A 17688-nucleotide genomic window follows, 5' to 3' on the forward strand; every position below is an offset into this window, starting at 1 on the left:
AAAAATATTGTTGTTTTGGGAATGAAGCAACGTCATGATGTTATGACGAGGAGGAAGCGAATATCTCGTTTTTTTAATGAGAGTAATGGGATTGGTTCGCATGACAAGAAGAATGACTTTGGGATGAGCTGAATTTCTTGACGCTTTTCACGAGGAGAGCAAACATAGGGGCCCCACTTGACGAATAACACATAATGTCGCCCTTCGCCAGTGAGTTAATGTTCAGGCTATCATTCTTGCAGGCTCTTGAAATAACCCAAAGAGATACATGAGGAAAAACCCAAGCTGTGCAAAGCTGACGTAGATGAGTACGATAAGAGCGGTAATTGACGTTTTAGAATCTCGGCCGGAGTGGAGTGAGAATATAAAAGATGTCTTATATTTTATGGAGGAAGTAAACAAAAACGGCGGTGTATGTATCACATTGCTGTACACATGAGATTTGAGCGTCCGAGAATCTGTGCAAATCCAGTGGAATTATCTTTTCTTAGCGAACCAAAATATTGTCTCCCATTCTCAGTCTGGTACCGTCCGGGAGGATTCTCAGTTTTCTCAGCCGCGATTTGTAATCGATCGCCCGAAAAGCTTACACATGGGGCCAAGGGAAAAAGAAAATTTAATGTGTTTTCAAATGGAAATTGGTTTTTGCACCTCCCGGTAACGAAATGTTGTAATATAATGACAACCTCTATCGGGTTGCTAAGATTAAGTTAGATAGAAAACAGGCAATCATCTATTTCCTTTCTGGTAAAGTAACGGAACGAGCAAGTTTACAAAATTATAAGTTTTCATGAACAGATTCGTTTTTTTTAAATTTGCTTTGCCGCTATAAAAGTTAATTATTTGAAATGATTACATTACATTTGTCGCTAAACGAGGGTTTGCTTCATGGTTTCAGTGGTTGATTACTCTAAAGAATACTCCGAGAGTATTTGGACATGTTTACAATATTTAAATATGTCATTACGCATACTTTTTTAAATGTGAGGTTTCATATCATGAATGCTTTGTCTCTTCGCGTTCTGTTATCATTAACTTAATGTAATTGCCGTGATATAATTCGCGAAAATCAACAAAGATAATAAGTAAACAACATCGGCTTTTGGGTGAAAAACTTCTATTTGAAAGTTGTTATCATACCGCTGAACTATTTGTACATGAATTGTAATGATTGCCGACTCTATACCATTTGAATGGGTCTATATGTTTTTTTTGTAATTCACGAAGCCCGGGTGTCAGTATTATGATCTTCACGACACGAGAGTGGATTTTGTACTATTGTTAGTGACCTGTTTTTGTAACTTAGAAACAGTGTGTATGATTATGCTAGATAGGGACAGTTGCCTTAGTTTCAGAGGCTCAGCGTTCTTTTTTTTCCTTCTCTTTTTGAGGCTCAGCGTTCTACCAAAGGGACTTTGCAAACATGAAAATAAACCTGCAACAATGCTATTATTTTGTAGAAGAAAACAATCCTCGCTTCGGCAGTACACTGGGTGATTGAATGGGAAAATTGAACGTGATCATAGAGGATCTTATATGCTGTCTGCTGTTTGTGTGTGTGTGTGTGTGTGTGTGTGTGCACTTGTAATGACCGTCAATCGGGGAGGTTCATATGAATACACAACTTCCAACTGTGGAGACACAGCAAACCGTGGAGCTCCACAGTTGCAGAATCATTAAAACGAGATTTAAATCAGCTTTGGGACATCTCAGTAGTACCCCATCAACGTTCGGCTGCGATTTAACTCCATCCCCGGTTTCCCACTTTGGAGTCATAGCTTGCAGCCTGAATATGTGTATTATTTTCCGATCTCAAGAATAATATCAAGTGAAGAGCGCCAGCATGAGGATACACACTGCACAGTCTGTATCTTATTAGATGCAGCGCATGCGCAGTGCTGGTGCAGTGCACCTTGCGACGTGCCTGTTAACGTATATGGACATGTCATGGCGGGATTAGTACAGCCACAACTGGCAAAAGTAAGTAGAACTTGTCTAGATCTAGAAAGTTTACTTTCATTTTTAATCCAGTCTAGGCCCATTAATATTCTATCAACTTTTTAAAGAATTCCTTAGGCCTATAGATCTAGTTCTATTCATGATATTGGGTACAAAAAACTCATACATAGATCTAGATCTAAGTCTAATCTAGATCTAAGTAAGATGTAGATCTAGATTCTAGGCCTAACGTTAGGCCTAGACCTAGACTAGTACTACTAGTCTAGGCTACTAGTAGTAGATCTAGGTCTAGTATAAGTTCTTCATAGGCCTAACTTTAGAGTTAAACTAAAGGAATATCTAGTAACGTTAGATTTGAAGGTCTATTTCACATCAGCCAGATTTAGCCTAAATGTGTGCATGGGAAATGTGGAGCCATAGGTCTAGGCCTATCTGTAAATAACTCACATGGGTCAGATGTGTATAAATGTGTGCATGGGAAATGTGGAGCCATAATAATCTGGGTCAGATGTGTATAAATGTGTGCACGGGAAATGTGGAGCCATAACTAGATATAGATCTACATGGGCAATATGTGTTTAAATGTGTGCATGGGAAATGTGGAGCCATATAGATCTATATAGGCCTATATATATTACACATGGGCCAGATGTGTATAAATGTGTGCATGGGAAATGTGGAGCCATATATATATATATATATTACACATGGGCCAGATATGTATAAATGTGTGCATGGAAAATGTGGAGCCATGTTTAACTGAACTATTTAAGGTGGATTGAAGATTTATAAATGTGTGCATGGGAACTGTGGAGCCATTATACATGGGCCAGATTTGTATAAATGTGTGCATTGGAAATGTGGAGCCATATCTATATATTTTATACATAGGCCAGATGTGTATAAATGTGTGCATGGGAAATGTGGAGCCATATATATATAGATCGACATGGGCAATATGTGTTTAAATGTGTGCATGGGAAATGTGGAGCCATATATATATAGGTCTATATTACACATGGGCCAGATGTGTATAAATGTGTGCATGGGAAATGTGGAGCCATATCTATATATATATATATATATATTACACATGACCCAGATATGTATAAATGTGTGCATGGAAAATGTGGAGCCATGTTTAACTGAACTATTTAAGGTGGATTGAAGACTTATAAATGTGTGCATGGGAACTGTGGAGCCATTATACATGGGCCAGATTTGTATAACTGTGTGCATAGGAAATGTGGAGCCATATATATATATATATATATAATGGGCCAGACGTGTATAAATGTGTGCATGGGAAATGTGGAGCCATATCTATATATATATTACACATGACCCAGATATGTATAAATGTGTGCATGGAAAATGTGGAACCATGTTTATCTGAACTATTTAAGGTGGATTGAAGATGTATAAATGTGTGCATGGGAAATGTGGAGCCATATATATATTACACATGGGCCAGATGTTTAAATGTGTGCATGGGAAATGTGGAGCCACATAAATATATTACACATGGGCCAGATGTGTATAAATGTGTGCATGGGAAATGTGGAGCCATATATATATATTACACATGGGCCAGATGTGTATAAATGTGTGCATGGGAAATGTGGAGCCATATATATATATATATATTACACATAGGCCAGATGTGTATAAATGTGTGCATTTGAAATGTGGAGCCATATATATATATATATATATATTATACATGGGCCAGATTTGTATAAATGTGTGCATGGGAAATGTGGAGCCATATCTATATATATTATACATGGGCCAGATGTGTATAAATGTGTGCATGGAAAATGTGGAGCCATATATATATATATATATTACAAATGGGCCAGATGTGTATAAATGTGTGCATGGGAAATGTGGAGCCATATCTATATATATATTACACATGACCCAGATATGTATAAATGTGTGCATGGAAAATGTGGAGCCATATATATATTACACATGGGCCAGATGTATAAATGTGTGCATGGGAAATGTGGAGCCACATAAATATATTACACATGGGCCAGATGTGTATAAATGTGTGCATGGGAAATGTGGAGCCATATATATATATTACACATGGGCCAGATGTGTATAAATGTGTGCATGGGAAATGTGGAGCCATATATATATATTACACATGGGCCAGATGTGTATAAATGTGTGCATGGAAAATGTGGAGCCATATATATATATTACGAATGGGCCAGATGTGTATAAATGTGTGCATGGGAAATGTGGAACCATATATATATATTACACATGGGCCAGATGTGTATAAATGTGTGCATGGGAAATGTGGAGCCATATATATATTACACATGGACCAGATGTATAAATGTGTGCATGGGAAATGTGGAGCCATATAAATATATTACACATGGGCCAGATGTGTATAAATGTGTGCATGGGAAATGTGGAGCCATATATATATATTACACATGGGCCAGATGTGTATAAATGTGTGCATGGGAAATGTGGAGCCATATATATATATATATTACACATAGGCCAGATGTGTATAAATGTGTGCATTTGAAATGTGGAGCCATATATATATATATATATATATTATACATGGGCCAGATTTGTATAAATGTGTGCATGGGAAATGTGGAGCCATATCTATATATATTATACATGGGCCAGATGTGTATAAATGTGTGCATGGAAAATGTGGAGCCATATATATATATTACAAATGGGCCAGATGTGTATAAATGTGTGCATTTGAAATGTGGAGCCATATCTATATATATATTACACATGACCCAGATATGTATAAATTTATGCATGGGAAATGTGGAGCCATATATATATATTACACATGGGCCAGATGTGTATAAATGTGTGCATGGGAAATGTGGAGCCATATATATATTACACATGGACCAGATGTATAAATGTGTGCATGGGAAATGTGGAGCCATATATATATTACACATGGGCCAGATGTGTATAAATGTGTGCATGGGAAATGTGGAGCCATATATATATATTACACATGGGCCAGATGTGTATAAATGTGTGCATGGGAAATGTGGAGCCATATATATATATATATATTACACATAGGCCAGATGTGTATAAATGTGTGCATTTGAAATGTGGAGCCATATATATATATATATATATATATATATATACATGGGCCAGATTTGTATAAATGTGTGCATGGGAAATGTGGAGCCATATCTATATATATTATACATGGGCCAGATGTGTATAAATGTGTGCATGGAAAATGTGGAGCCATATATATATATTACAAATGGGCCAGATGTGTATAAATGTGTGCATGGGAAATGTGGAGCCATATCTATATATATATTACACATGACCCAGATATGTATAAATTTATGCATGGGAAATGTGGAGCCATATATATTACACATGGGCCAGATGTCTATACATTTGTGCATGGGAAATGTGGAGCCATTTATATATTACATATGGGCCAGATGTGTATAAATGGGTGCATGGGAAATGTGGAGCCATGTTTATCTCAACTACTTAAGGTGGATTGAAGATGTATAAATGTGTGCATGGGAAATGTGGAGCCATATCTATATATATTACACATCAGCCAGATATGTATAAATGTGTGCATGGGAAATGTGGAGCCACATTTATTATTGCATATGGGCTAGATATGTATAAATGTGTGCATAGGAAATGTGGAGCAATCTATATCTATTGCAAATGAGTCAAATATGATAAGATGTGTGCATGGGAAATGTGGAGCCATGTATTTACATGACCCCCTTGATGTACATCATAATGGATGTGTTTCATAATACCTCATGATTTTAACAAATAATATAATAAAATTGAGCATGGATATGAGTAGCAATATTTTGGCAAATTCCAGTATGATAAGGGGGAGGATGTGGGGGGGGGGGGGTGTAATATTTAGATATTTTCTTCCAGCTTGCTCACAGCTGTGTTTCTGCATAATATTACTAATATTTACTTGACTTGTTTCAGAATCGGATTCTCAGAAGTCAAACCAGACAGACAGTTCCAGATATTTTTAGTGAAGTTGATCCTGAAGGATTTACAGTGAAACAGCTGCCTGACAAAGGTGAGTGAGGTTACATACATGTACATGTAGATTGTATTAATAGTGAAAATTCACTGTAGCATAGATATCTAACATTAATATGCTCAATAAAATATTGATTCAGAGCTAGACTATGCAAGGAACGCCTGGTATGGTTCTTTGATCACACCTCATCGCCTATTGTCTGAAAATCACCAGCTCTTCTCAGAGTAACTTTGATACCCTTCGCAGTTAAACAGGTCAACTTCTTTAGTAAAATCTATACCCTTTCTGTATATTTCATTAATTTCATGCAGTAGAATATTTGATATGCTTTCCCTCATATTTTTCTGTTTTTATAATCTTAATTCAACACTTAATTGCGTGAAGCAGTCTTCAGTGGCAAAGTGTTGAAAATAGAATCAATTACCACTACTGCATTTTCGTCTACAAAATACTCAATAATCTAGCCCCTTATTTAGAATCTTTTGGTCATAATCGTCCAGTTTACTTTGTTACTTGTCATTCTTCCTTAAATCCCTTATTTATCCTGAAACCAAAGACTGAATTTAAAAAACGTTCTTTTTCTTTCACTGCTCCAAGCATCTATAACAATCTACCGACTCATATTCGCACGGCAACTTCACTCCAAATGTTAAAAAACCAAATTAAGTCACTCCCTCTATCACTTTAATGCATGCACTGGTACCTAATGTTATATCATGACTTTTACCATAAGTTAGTTTTGTTTGTTTGTCTGTTTGCAGTTGTGTAGTCTATTTTTACGGCATGTGTATTTTTTAAAATATTTTTTTGGTCATTTTTCTTTGTATCAATAATATCTTAAATATTTAATATTTAAGGCCTTTTGTTCATTTTGATCTAGTTTTTATTTTTTTAAAGCTTTTTTTTTAATGTTTTCTACAATGTATTCTATTTTTTTGTAAATATTTGTATGTACAGGGCTCTTTTGTAAAGCAGGAGGTATTAAACTTGATTTGGTTAAGTGTTTAAAGGTTAGACCTTGAAATGAATTTTAATGCCTCCTCATGGGGTTGAATGTCAAAAAGTTTTTAGAAAATCTAGAGAAAACGTCATGTTCATCATGACATGCATGACACTGTAATTTAATATCTGCAGCATACTAATATTAAATACAGTGTGTTGCTTAAAAGTCTGCTTGATGGCAATGTGACCAAAAAGACACACAAATGTTATTTAAAACTCAACCAATTTTGAAAATAAGTGCCTTCTTACAAGTACGAGTCCGAGTTACTTATCACACCTGAGCATTATCTTAAATGACAGACAAATATACTTGTAACATCATATTCACAATGTTTAAACTCGCATGATTGATCTCATGAAGATTATGTATTTCTTCAATCACAGGTAGAGCAGTCTTTACCACCAAAACGTTTGAAGAGGGAGAATTCCTTTTGTGGTACAGAGGAGATCTGGTAACCAGAGATGTGGGGGAAAGAAGAGATGCAGACTGTGAAACTTGCTTCAGATACTTTTTCACATGGAAAGGGACGAAATGGTGGTAAGTCTACATACTATGACGACTTGATTTATTGAAAAGTATATTTTGTAATGATAGGTGTTGAAAACAAACCTAAGGCTATATGCTTATGACGTAGTCGTAAACATGTGGGTTGACAGGGCAACATATTTTCTACCAGTGGTTTTTGTTTTTTAATTAGAGAAAGATCGAAAGCTAGTCATGTCTGTCAAATTCTATTCCGTGCTTTTGAATAAACCCGTGGACTGACCACATACAGTACACATACAGTTTTCTGCAGAAAGTATCAATACGGCAAGGACAGCATAGAACAAATATGCAACTTATATTCTTCTCTATCTATTCAAACCTGTTTTAGCTATCATACAAAAAACACAATCTTACCAATGACAATTATTCTACCTTGTCAGTCCAACAGATCATATTCCATTTTGGAGAGCATAAAATGAGAATATAAAACAATATTTGGTACAAATATTGGATATAAAAGAAAGGTGCATTACACTGAAAAGTCCATGTTTTTTTTTTGTACACTCCACATTTCATCTTACAGATGAAACAGATTCGGAAATTTCTATGCAACTTGCACCACCTCCCTCTCCCTCCAGTGAAGTTTTAAATGATGAAACAGATTCGGAAATTTCTACGCAGCTTGCACCACCTCCCTCTCCCTCCAGTGAAGTTTTAAATGATGCTGGTTCATCAGTTCCCTGCAATATGTCATCGGAAGACTCTTTTTCTACTCCCCCTTTCTTCTACACCTCATCTTCACTTCAGTCTGATATTACTTCATCTGTTCATTCATTACTTCCCCTAACACCTCCCCGCACCCCCCAATCAACCCCTCACACAACCCCTCCCTCAACCCCTCGCCTAACCCCTCTCCCAACCCCTCTCCCAACCCCTCCCTCAACCCCTCTCCTAACCCCTCGCTCATCAACTCCTCATTCAACTTCTTCATCTGCTTTGTCTCCTCCTCTCCCTTCCCATCCTCCTAATTCATTTCTTTCAATGTCTGTTGTCCAGCGTCATCCTCGCATTGTAGCTGGATTTCTCATTTCGCTACTCCTGCTTGTTGTCTTTATACATCTTCTGCTTTTAATTTCTGTTATCCTTCTTTGTTAAATGTTCATCATTCATTTTGTAATTTCCCAAATTTCCTCTTCTTTATAATCTGGGAAGATGATCTGAGATGGGCCAACATATGTCAAATGGTAAGATTTATTGAAAAATCATTTGAAAACTTGAGAACAAAAATCATACAGTTGGTAAACATAATCTTCATTGAGGATGTAGTTTTCAATGCACAATTCAAACCCTGCATTGGATTTCCTGCTTTCTTTGCTCATTCTAAAATAATATAACACTGCATACATGTTTGGTCCGTTTGATATGAATTCAGGTTTGTGCTAGTAGCCACTTTTTATATTGTATTCTTTATTTGCTTTTTGGAGCTACGTTCCACTTTTAAAGATTAGATAGATTATTTTCTTCTTTCCCCCCTCATTCTACACGTCTGTTCTTGTTTATCATAATGCTTTTTTTCCTTTTTCCCATGCTATTTTTTAATCTTTCCTCATCTCTCCCTCCCTTCTTCTCCTTGGACTCATCTTTCTTCTCCGCATGTTCCTTCTCCCCTGCCGAAGCCTTCTTCCATCTCTCCCACCCGGTGTAAACATCTTGTGGATAGATATGTCCGAAATTGTACATTTTCCCTTTAGTCTGTTGCCTCTCCTTGCCCTTTCCCCAATTTGGTCGCTTCTCTCTCTTTTTTGTTATTTTTGTTATACCATGTAATGTCTTTGGCTCTCGTATTTCAGAGGGTCTTGAGAGGATATATTTTGTTCGCAATGCTGTTGCCCGTGGCTTGTAGGGCGTGTCGTTATTCGACCTTTGTGTTTTTTTTGTTTTGTTTTTGTTATTTGTATTTATATTGAAAAAATCTTCCACGGTTAGTTCGTCGTCTTTTTTCGCCTCGGTACTCTTGTCTGATGCACGGTGACATTTTGTAGCATTACAATTTTAAGGCAAATGAAAAGTAAACATATGCATGTTTAATGTTCATGATATTGGTTATGATTTCCAATGCCTACATGTAATGTTACCTATTTGTTTCCTATGTTACTTGTATTTCAAATTTCCTCCTAAAATTAACCATGCGTTAACAAAAATCATGACTGTAACGATTCTTCTTTGAGTGATACCCTAGCTACTTGAAAAGTAACAGTTAATCAAATAATATCTGACAACAGAGAAAACCTAAAGTGAAATCACAAATTGTAACCCACATATACTTGTATGTTTCAGTGATTCATTGTAATTTTAAACATTGATGAATCTAATGTTTTCATTTTTTTTCAATTTCATTTCCAGTAGGGATGCATCAGTCGAACCAACTAAACAACAACTGGGACGACTCGTCAACCATGGTTGGAGGGGTGAAGTCAACAGCAGAATGAAGATTAGAGAGAACCCTCACAATGAACCAGAACTGGTTCTCTTCTCATTGAAGAAAATCAAAGAAGGTGAAGAAGTGTTATATGATTATGGGGTGGGAGATAATTTTGTATTCCCAAGTCCTACTCAATTACACAGTGGAGTCCAAGATGAAAAACCTGAAATTCTGCAAAATTCTGCAAACCTCCCACCAGACCCAGAAAAAGTTTGTTCACCATTCTCCGAGCCTGCCACACAAGAACTACTGGAACCAGATGGAAACTTTTCACAGTCCAATGTTCGAGCTGATGATGATGAAACATCTGAAGATCGATGCAGAAACCCCCCTAATAACGAAACAAATTGGGAACCATCCCCTAAGCCTGCCACACAAGCTTTAATGGAATCAGATGGTAAGATTTCACAGTTCAGTGTTTCAGCTGATAATGATGACACATGTGATGATCCATGCCGGAACCCCTCTAATAACCAAGAACATTGGGAACCATCCCCTGAGCCTGCCACACAAGCGTTAATGGAATCAGATGGAAAGCTCTCCCAGTTTGATGTTCCAGTTGATAATGATGACACATGTGATGATCCATGCATAAACCCCCCTAATAACCAAGTGCATTGGGAATCATTTACTGAGCTTGCCACACAACCTTTAATAGAACCAGATGGAAACCTTCCACTCTCCAATGTTCTAACTGATGATGCTGAAACATCTGATGATCTATGCAGAAACCCCCCTAATAACGAAACAAATTGGGAACCATCCCCTGAGCCTGCCACACAAGCTTTAATGGAATCAGATGGAAAGATTTCACAGTTTAATGTTTCAGCTGATAATGATGACACATGTGATGATCCATGCATAAACCCACCTAATAACCAAGTGCATTGGGAACCATTTACTGAGCTTGCCACACAACCTTTAATGGAACCAGATGGAAACCTTTCACTGTCCAATTTTCTTGCTGATAATGATGACACATCTGATGATCTATGCAGAAACCCCCCTAATAACCGAGAGCACTGGGAACCATTCCCTGAGCCTGCCACACCAGCATTGATGGTACCAGATGGAACCCTTTCACAAAATATTTTTTCAAGTGATAATGAGGACATATTATCTGACCATAATGATGATAGTGATGATGATCCAGACTATGTCTGTGATTCTCAAGGAGATTCTGACTCTTCAGGGAAGACTTCATTAAATAATTCTCAAGCATCATTGCCTAAGGCTAAATGTACATCAATAAATGGCATCACTCGATCACTAAAATCTCTGTCATCAGATCAGTCATTGGAGGCATCATCAAGATATGGAGGCATTGATGCTGACCATGAGGGGATAACTGTGATGAAGACCAACAATCAAGGAGGGCGAAAATATGACAAGGTAGCTTATTGCATGATGTGTGAGAAGCCCCACAAAAAACTTCCTGATCACCTGCGGTCACAACATTCCAATGAAATAAAGGTGGCTCAATACATGGCAGCAACGAATCGAAAAGAAAAGGATAAGCTATTGACATTGATAAGAAATAAAGGAAATCACATGCACAACTACAGGGTCTTCGAAAAGGGTCATGGAGAGCTTGTGGTCGTATATAGACCTTCTTGTGAAGCAAAGCCCCGTGATTATCAGCCTTGCAAAGATTGTTTGGGATGGTTTGCGAAAGCCGAATTGTGGAAACACCGCTGCATTTTGAAGCAAGAAGAGCCGGCTAAGGAGCAAAAGAAAAAACGAAGAAGACTATTAGCACAAGGTCGACTCTTGCTTCCACCAGTGCCCTGCACATCAAGAGATTCTATAACACACAAAGTACTGAGTGGTCTCAGCGATGATGAAATCAAGGCCTGCATTCTAAATGATCAGTTGATTCTAGAATTGGCCAAGGTGTACTCTAAGAAATTGGGCCATGACGAAGAACAGCACAACCACATCAGATGCAAGTTACGAGAACTAGGAAGACTTGTACTTCAGTTCAGACGTTGCAGCTGCAATGGCAAAGCAAGTCTGACTTCCCTGATATCACCAAATGGTTTTATGACTGTCTTGAGTGCTGTCAAGAAAGTGGCAGGCTTTGATGAGGAGAACCACTTGTTCAATACACCAAGTCTAGCACTTAAGCTGGGACATACCTTAAGAAAGGCTGCCTTTGTGCTCCTGAGTAAGGCTTTGATGGACAGAGATGGGGATGACATGCAGAAACTTGTAGAAAAGTTCATCAAGCTGCTGGACACTTGTTGGGGATCTGAAATCTCTACTCATGCTCTACGAACTTTGTACCAGAGGAAACGAAACCAGCCCAAACTCCTACCCCTAACGAGTGATGTTGTGGCTTTGTCAAGACACCTAGAGGTACAGGCTGAACTTTGTGTAGACAAACTGTCATCTGGGACCGCAATCGAAAACCATAGCACATGGAGAGAACTCAACAAGACCATGCTGGCTCATCTCATTGTGTTTAATAGGAGGAGACAAGGGGAAATCAGCAAGATGACTCTTGATGACTACAATAAAATCAAGAAAGGTGAATCTCATATGGTGGAAGGACAACTAGAGATGCTGAAAGACTGGGAAAAAAATCTTGTAAAGTTTCTCTGGAGAGTTGAGGTAGTAGGAAAACGTGGCAGGACAGTGCCGATCCTTGTGACAGACTCCATGAAATCATGTGTAGACACCCTTGTATCCCACAGGGAGGAAGCAGGTGTAAACCCAAGCAACAAATACCTGTTCGCCGTAGCCAATAGTGACACTACATCTCATGTTCGAGGGTCAGATGCTCTCCGTGAGCTGTCAGAAGCATGTGGAGCACAAAATCCTTCAACACTTCGATCCACAAAATTACGGAAGCATGTAGCTACCATGTCACAACTAATGAGCTTGAGGGACCATGAGATGGACGCCTTAGCAAACTTCATGGGCCACGATATTAGGATACATAGGGAGTATTATAGACTGCCAGATGCTGCTATGCAGGTGGCCAAAATATCAAAGATCCTGTTCGCCATGGAGGGAAAAGCTGGGAACCCGGTCCAGCTGATTGGCACTGCAAAAAGTCTGGATGAGCTTCAAATCAAGTTAGATGAAGGTAAATTTGTGATGAGGGTAGAATTATACAGTGGGGATCTCAATCCAAACCCTAATGAGATGAGAAACATCATGGCGAGGGATGAGTGGGATGAATAACAAACCATGTAGCATGTACTCATTTTAAGAATCAAGTATTTCTGATTTCCACTCAACTTGACAATTATCAAATACAAAATATGTAAATTGATAAACATGCTGCAACATTATTGAATTAATGAAAAGTGTTGTTTTCAAATGAACCATGCAGTTAAATATTCCTCACTATATTGTTCACTTGTTTGTTTCAATTTATTTAGATTAGGGGTAATTAAGGCATTTGTTTGACTCGATCCACATATGTAGCATATACCTGGTGCCAATTCTACCATGTTGTATTTAGAAATAGTTGATTATATTCTTTTGTTTTAAATTACAAGTATGTTTTCTTTGCAGTTGACCCAGATTTTCTTTTTGGTGAATATTATTGATTATTATTTTATGTACAGAGATCGACACTGGAGAACAGGGACCTGAATCATGTGATGACAATTGTGACAGCGATGTTGATTCTGGTGATCATGATGTCGAACGTCAGCTACCTGGATGCTCCCAAAAAGGTATGACTTTAAGTCCAATGAGAGCATCTAAAAAAATTCTTTTTGCAAACCTAAATGTTAATTTTGCCTATTGTACCGCACTCTCAATCATCCTCAAAAGCCAAAGTGAAACCAAACTTTTTCCTGTTGAAATCACCACGTACCAATATTTGTGCATTTTGAATTGTTAAAAATTATAGCACAATTATAATTGTAATGTAGCCTCACAAAAAGGCTGTTGCCAATGACGGAGAAAATCTATTAGTGAATTTAATTGGTCTCTATATCTAAACTTCTCTAAACTAAAAAAAAATTGTGTACATACAATAATATAGACTCAGAAAGTATTATGTGATCGTGGCCCTTTTGTTCTAGACTGGGAGTCAGGGGTTGTCAAGGTAATACAAAATGTACTTTTTTTCATGCACACAGCAATCACTACAATATACTAGGAAATGGATGAAAATGGAGGCAGCCAGGAGCCCCTCCCAAATAAACCCAAAACTGAGCTAGATTAGCAAAATAAATGACCAATAGAAACCGGGTAGAATATGTGAAACATAACCCCATCTGTCATGACACTGTCAGATAATTTAAAGACTTGTTTGTGCCCGACTCCCCTAAACGGTAGATGCCCATAATTTCACGAAATATGAGCTTTACAAAATTATATGATGGCTTTCTTCCCGCAAAAAAAAATCGTTTAAGTGTATTCCTCCCAGGATCACACTCTATTCTGCATCACTGCAAAAGAGGATTTAAATATTCTTCCTCTCCTTCCATCCTCATAACAGTAATGCACTCTTCAAGTTCATGGGTCAGAGACTCAGAGAAACAGTATGTGATACTGCATTTATTATTCTGCATAGTATAATTGCAACATTTTTTTGTTATTGTCTTTCATTAGGTACCAAAAGGCAAAGGCAAACGCAACATGTACTGGAAGAGGTTGATGAACAGCCAATAAGGAAGAAACGAAAGACAGCATGGAGCGATGCGGAAAAGTCGGCTGTCCAGAGACGTTTAGGAGCCTTTATGACTGTTCATTCTAAGCTACCTGGCAAGAGAGCGATAGACGAATGCTTGAAAGCTGAAGCTGTGCTGAAACACAGAACGTGGGTCAACATCAAAGACTACGTAAGAAACTCGAAGGTTACCAAAAGCAGAAAAACACAGCCTTGGTAAAAACATTCCCTTTAATATCAAATCACCATTTTTATATTGAATACACACATGCTTTTGTTTTGAGTCACCAAACTGCTGAAAATGCTCATAAATTACAAGGCATGTTCTTGTTATTACAGTCTAAAATGTGTATTCTTTTATATTTGGTTTCTCCATGTATTCATAAAATGTTTACCCACTCTACTGGCAAAGGATTTGTTATTTTGAGGTTTTATTATCATTTTTGTAGGCATCCGGCAATTTGTAATTGTGTTAGGGTCTTATTAGTGGACCTATGCTTGGCCACTCCCAGATATCAATGACAGGGAGCATATCGTTTAGGCAACATGTACTGATTACAATGAGAATTTTGCAGCATGAGTTGGAAATATCCTATTTGAACAAGAAAAAAAACCCATAGATTTTTTAACGAAATAAATCAGTGGAAGTTGTAATCAAACAGTCAAGTATTTGCATTTACATACCATAATGGCAGCATAAGAAGGCAGTAGGGGAATTGACTAGTGTAATGCTTGTACATTTGTGACACAATTAAAACTTAAACAACATTTATTATGAGAACACGTTCAGTATAGTGTATTAATATCATCATCAAGGGAGAGTGCCCTTACTATGTGTAAAGGGTGCCCCTTTTCATTTTGGACAGAACTTGTGTTGTTTCTGATATTATTATGGGGTTGTACTAAACACTCGGGTCGCGGCGCGCTGAAAAACACTCGGGTCACGGCTCGTTTGGCCATCTTTTTTTAAGTGTCTTCAAATCGGCTTTTTAATATAAGGGGGAAATCTTATTTCAAATTAGCGACTGTTTTTACACTCGGGTCGCGGCTCGCTGGGCCATTTTTTCAATGATGTCTTCAAAGGGGATGCGTGGGGAAATTTACTTTAAAAACGAAGTTGTAAGTTGTGATTGTTTTTTGTTCAATGATAGACAAATAAGAAGATTATAATTAAGGCTGACATCGGGAAAGACAAATATACTAGGTGGGTAAAGTGGATTTTAGATAAAGTGTAATAGTACATAGGTATATGATCTATTAATATGATAGAAACAAGGAAGAATGGATACAGTGAGAAGATGAATTGTCGGAAATTAAGAACTACCAAGAGAGGAATACAAAAACAAAGAATGAAAGAATGAAATGAATATTTCCATCATTCCTTGTAATATCCTATCAAGTTTTATTCCTCGCTTTATTTTCATATTTGTCAGTCTTTAAAAAATATTCTTTCTAAATTTTATTCTACCCCTTTATTTCTCATCTTTTTTCTATCATGTAAATCTTTATTTCCTCCACTCTTTTCTTTATATCTTTATCACTGTTAAATTTGACCAATGAATTCTTTCAATTCCCTTTTTATTAAATATTTGTTTTCTTTCATTCTTTGTTTATGTAATCCTCTCTTGTTAGTTCTTAATTTCCCACAATTCATCTTCTCACTCTATCCATTATTCCTTGTTTCTATCAAATATACAGTTCATTTCCCTTGTAGTATTACACTTTCTCTAAAATCCACTTTAATCACCTAGTATTTTGTCTTTCCCAATGCCAGCCTTAATTCTAATCTTCTTATTTGTCTATCATTAAAAAAATAATAATCACAACTTCCAACTTCTTTTTTAAGAAAATTTCCCTACGCATCCCCTTTGAAGACATCATTGAATAAATGGCCCAGCGAGCCGCGACCTGAGTGTAAAAACAGTCACTAATTTGAAATAATATTTTCCCCCTTAAAAACCGATTTGAAGACACCATTTTGTTTAAATGGCCAAACGAGCCGCGACCTGAGTGTTTAGTACAAGCCATTAATATGGGATAGTGTAGAGATAGAATTTGTACACTTTTGTTTAATTAGCAATGCAGTAGTTTCTGCAGATTTAGTATAATTGTGGCAAAAAATAGAGGGGGAGTCAATGATCAGTGCCCCCTTTAAAAAGTAAACCGAATGTATGTTTGTTGTGAATTAATAAGAACAGATCTGAATATTATTCTCAGATTTCCCACATACATAAAATATGTCAATTTAGTGTTTAAGCACTAGACTATAGATGATGGTTGTAATGTGAATAATTAGTTGTGATGGGGGTCGGGGACCCAAAACCTTTTTTTTTTTGTAATACCTTTGCAACAAAACAAATAAAAAGGGCTATAATAAAGGGTTGGTTCCAGTATAATCATATAAACCTACAATATTAATATGATTCACCTTACTTCTTGCTGATTCAATTTCATCCCTGGTCCCTTTTTTTGGGGGGGGGGGGGATTTGTGATGTCAGTGAGTTCTCCTTCATTCTTCATCATTGTTCAAAAGTTGGCTTCTCCAACAAATTTGTATTGCGTCAGATTTGTGTTAAATGTATAGCACACAACTAATGATGATGCTATGATAGGAATGTAAAAAACAGATATGCTGTGTAGCTTTTTTAACCTTAGGTACTGTTAAACTCTACGTAATTATGTTCATCAAACTAATATCTGGAATCTTTTACATCCATTTTGCCCCCAAATCAAACTCCATCATGTTAAATGGTATCTTTGGAATGTACTATTGTTACCACTGACAAATATTCATATATAATATTTGAGAAACTTGGAAAATGGATATTATTAATTTTGTCAGACTGAAAAGAGAATTATCCCTCAAATACTAACGCATTCATATTTATATGTATCACATGATTTTACAACAAAAGAAAATAAAATGGTATATAAATCAGGACTTTCTAGCAAACTGTGTGGTGTGCTAGTACTCTACCTAGGGGCTGCTATTTTCTTAGAGAGCAGTAGTGACTCTTGACCTTCAGTTTCAGTTTAGTTTCATTTATTTCACACTAAAT

General features: G+C 37.0%; 1 protein-coding gene across 1 annotated transcript; it reads left to right on the top strand.

The window, feature by feature from the left end:
* Positions 1-12009: 12009 nt before the first annotated feature.
* Positions 12010-17474, top strand: LOC115918254. The gene is made up of 3 exons (XM_030998756.1): positions 12010-13087; positions 13575-13685; positions 14572-17474. Exons 1-3 carry the CDS (start codon positions 12040-12042, stop codon positions 14847-14849), a joined length of 1437 nt encoding a protein of 478 aa, XP_030854616.1. The 5' UTR covers positions 12010-12039; the 3' UTR covers positions 14850-17474.
* The last annotated feature ends 214 nt before the right edge of the window (positions 17475-17688 follow it).

Source organism: Strongylocentrotus purpuratus, unplaced genomic scaffold (assembly GCF_000002235.5).
Source record: "Strongylocentrotus purpuratus isolate Spur 01 unplaced genomic scaffold, Spur_5.0 spur5_scaffold_5, whole genome shotgun sequence".
Lineage (NCBI taxonomy): Eukaryota > Metazoa > Echinodermata > Echinoidea > Camarodonta > Strongylocentrotidae > Strongylocentrotus > Strongylocentrotus purpuratus.

Excerpts from the sequence above, each read along its gene's own strand:
- LOC115918254 (XM_030998756.1), top strand. The coding sequence starts at position 12,040 with ATGACTGTCTTGAGTGCTGTCAAGAAAGTGGCAGGCTTTGATGAGGAG. Across the intron at positions 13,088-13,574 it reads TCAAATCAAGTTAGATGAAG|AGATCGACACTGGAGAACAG; the intron begins GTAAATTTGTGA and ends TTTTATGTACAG. Across the intron at positions 13,686-14,571 it reads ACCTGGATGCTCCCAAAAAG|GTACCAAAAGGCAAAGGCAA; the intron begins GTATGACTTTAA and ends GTCTTTCATTAG.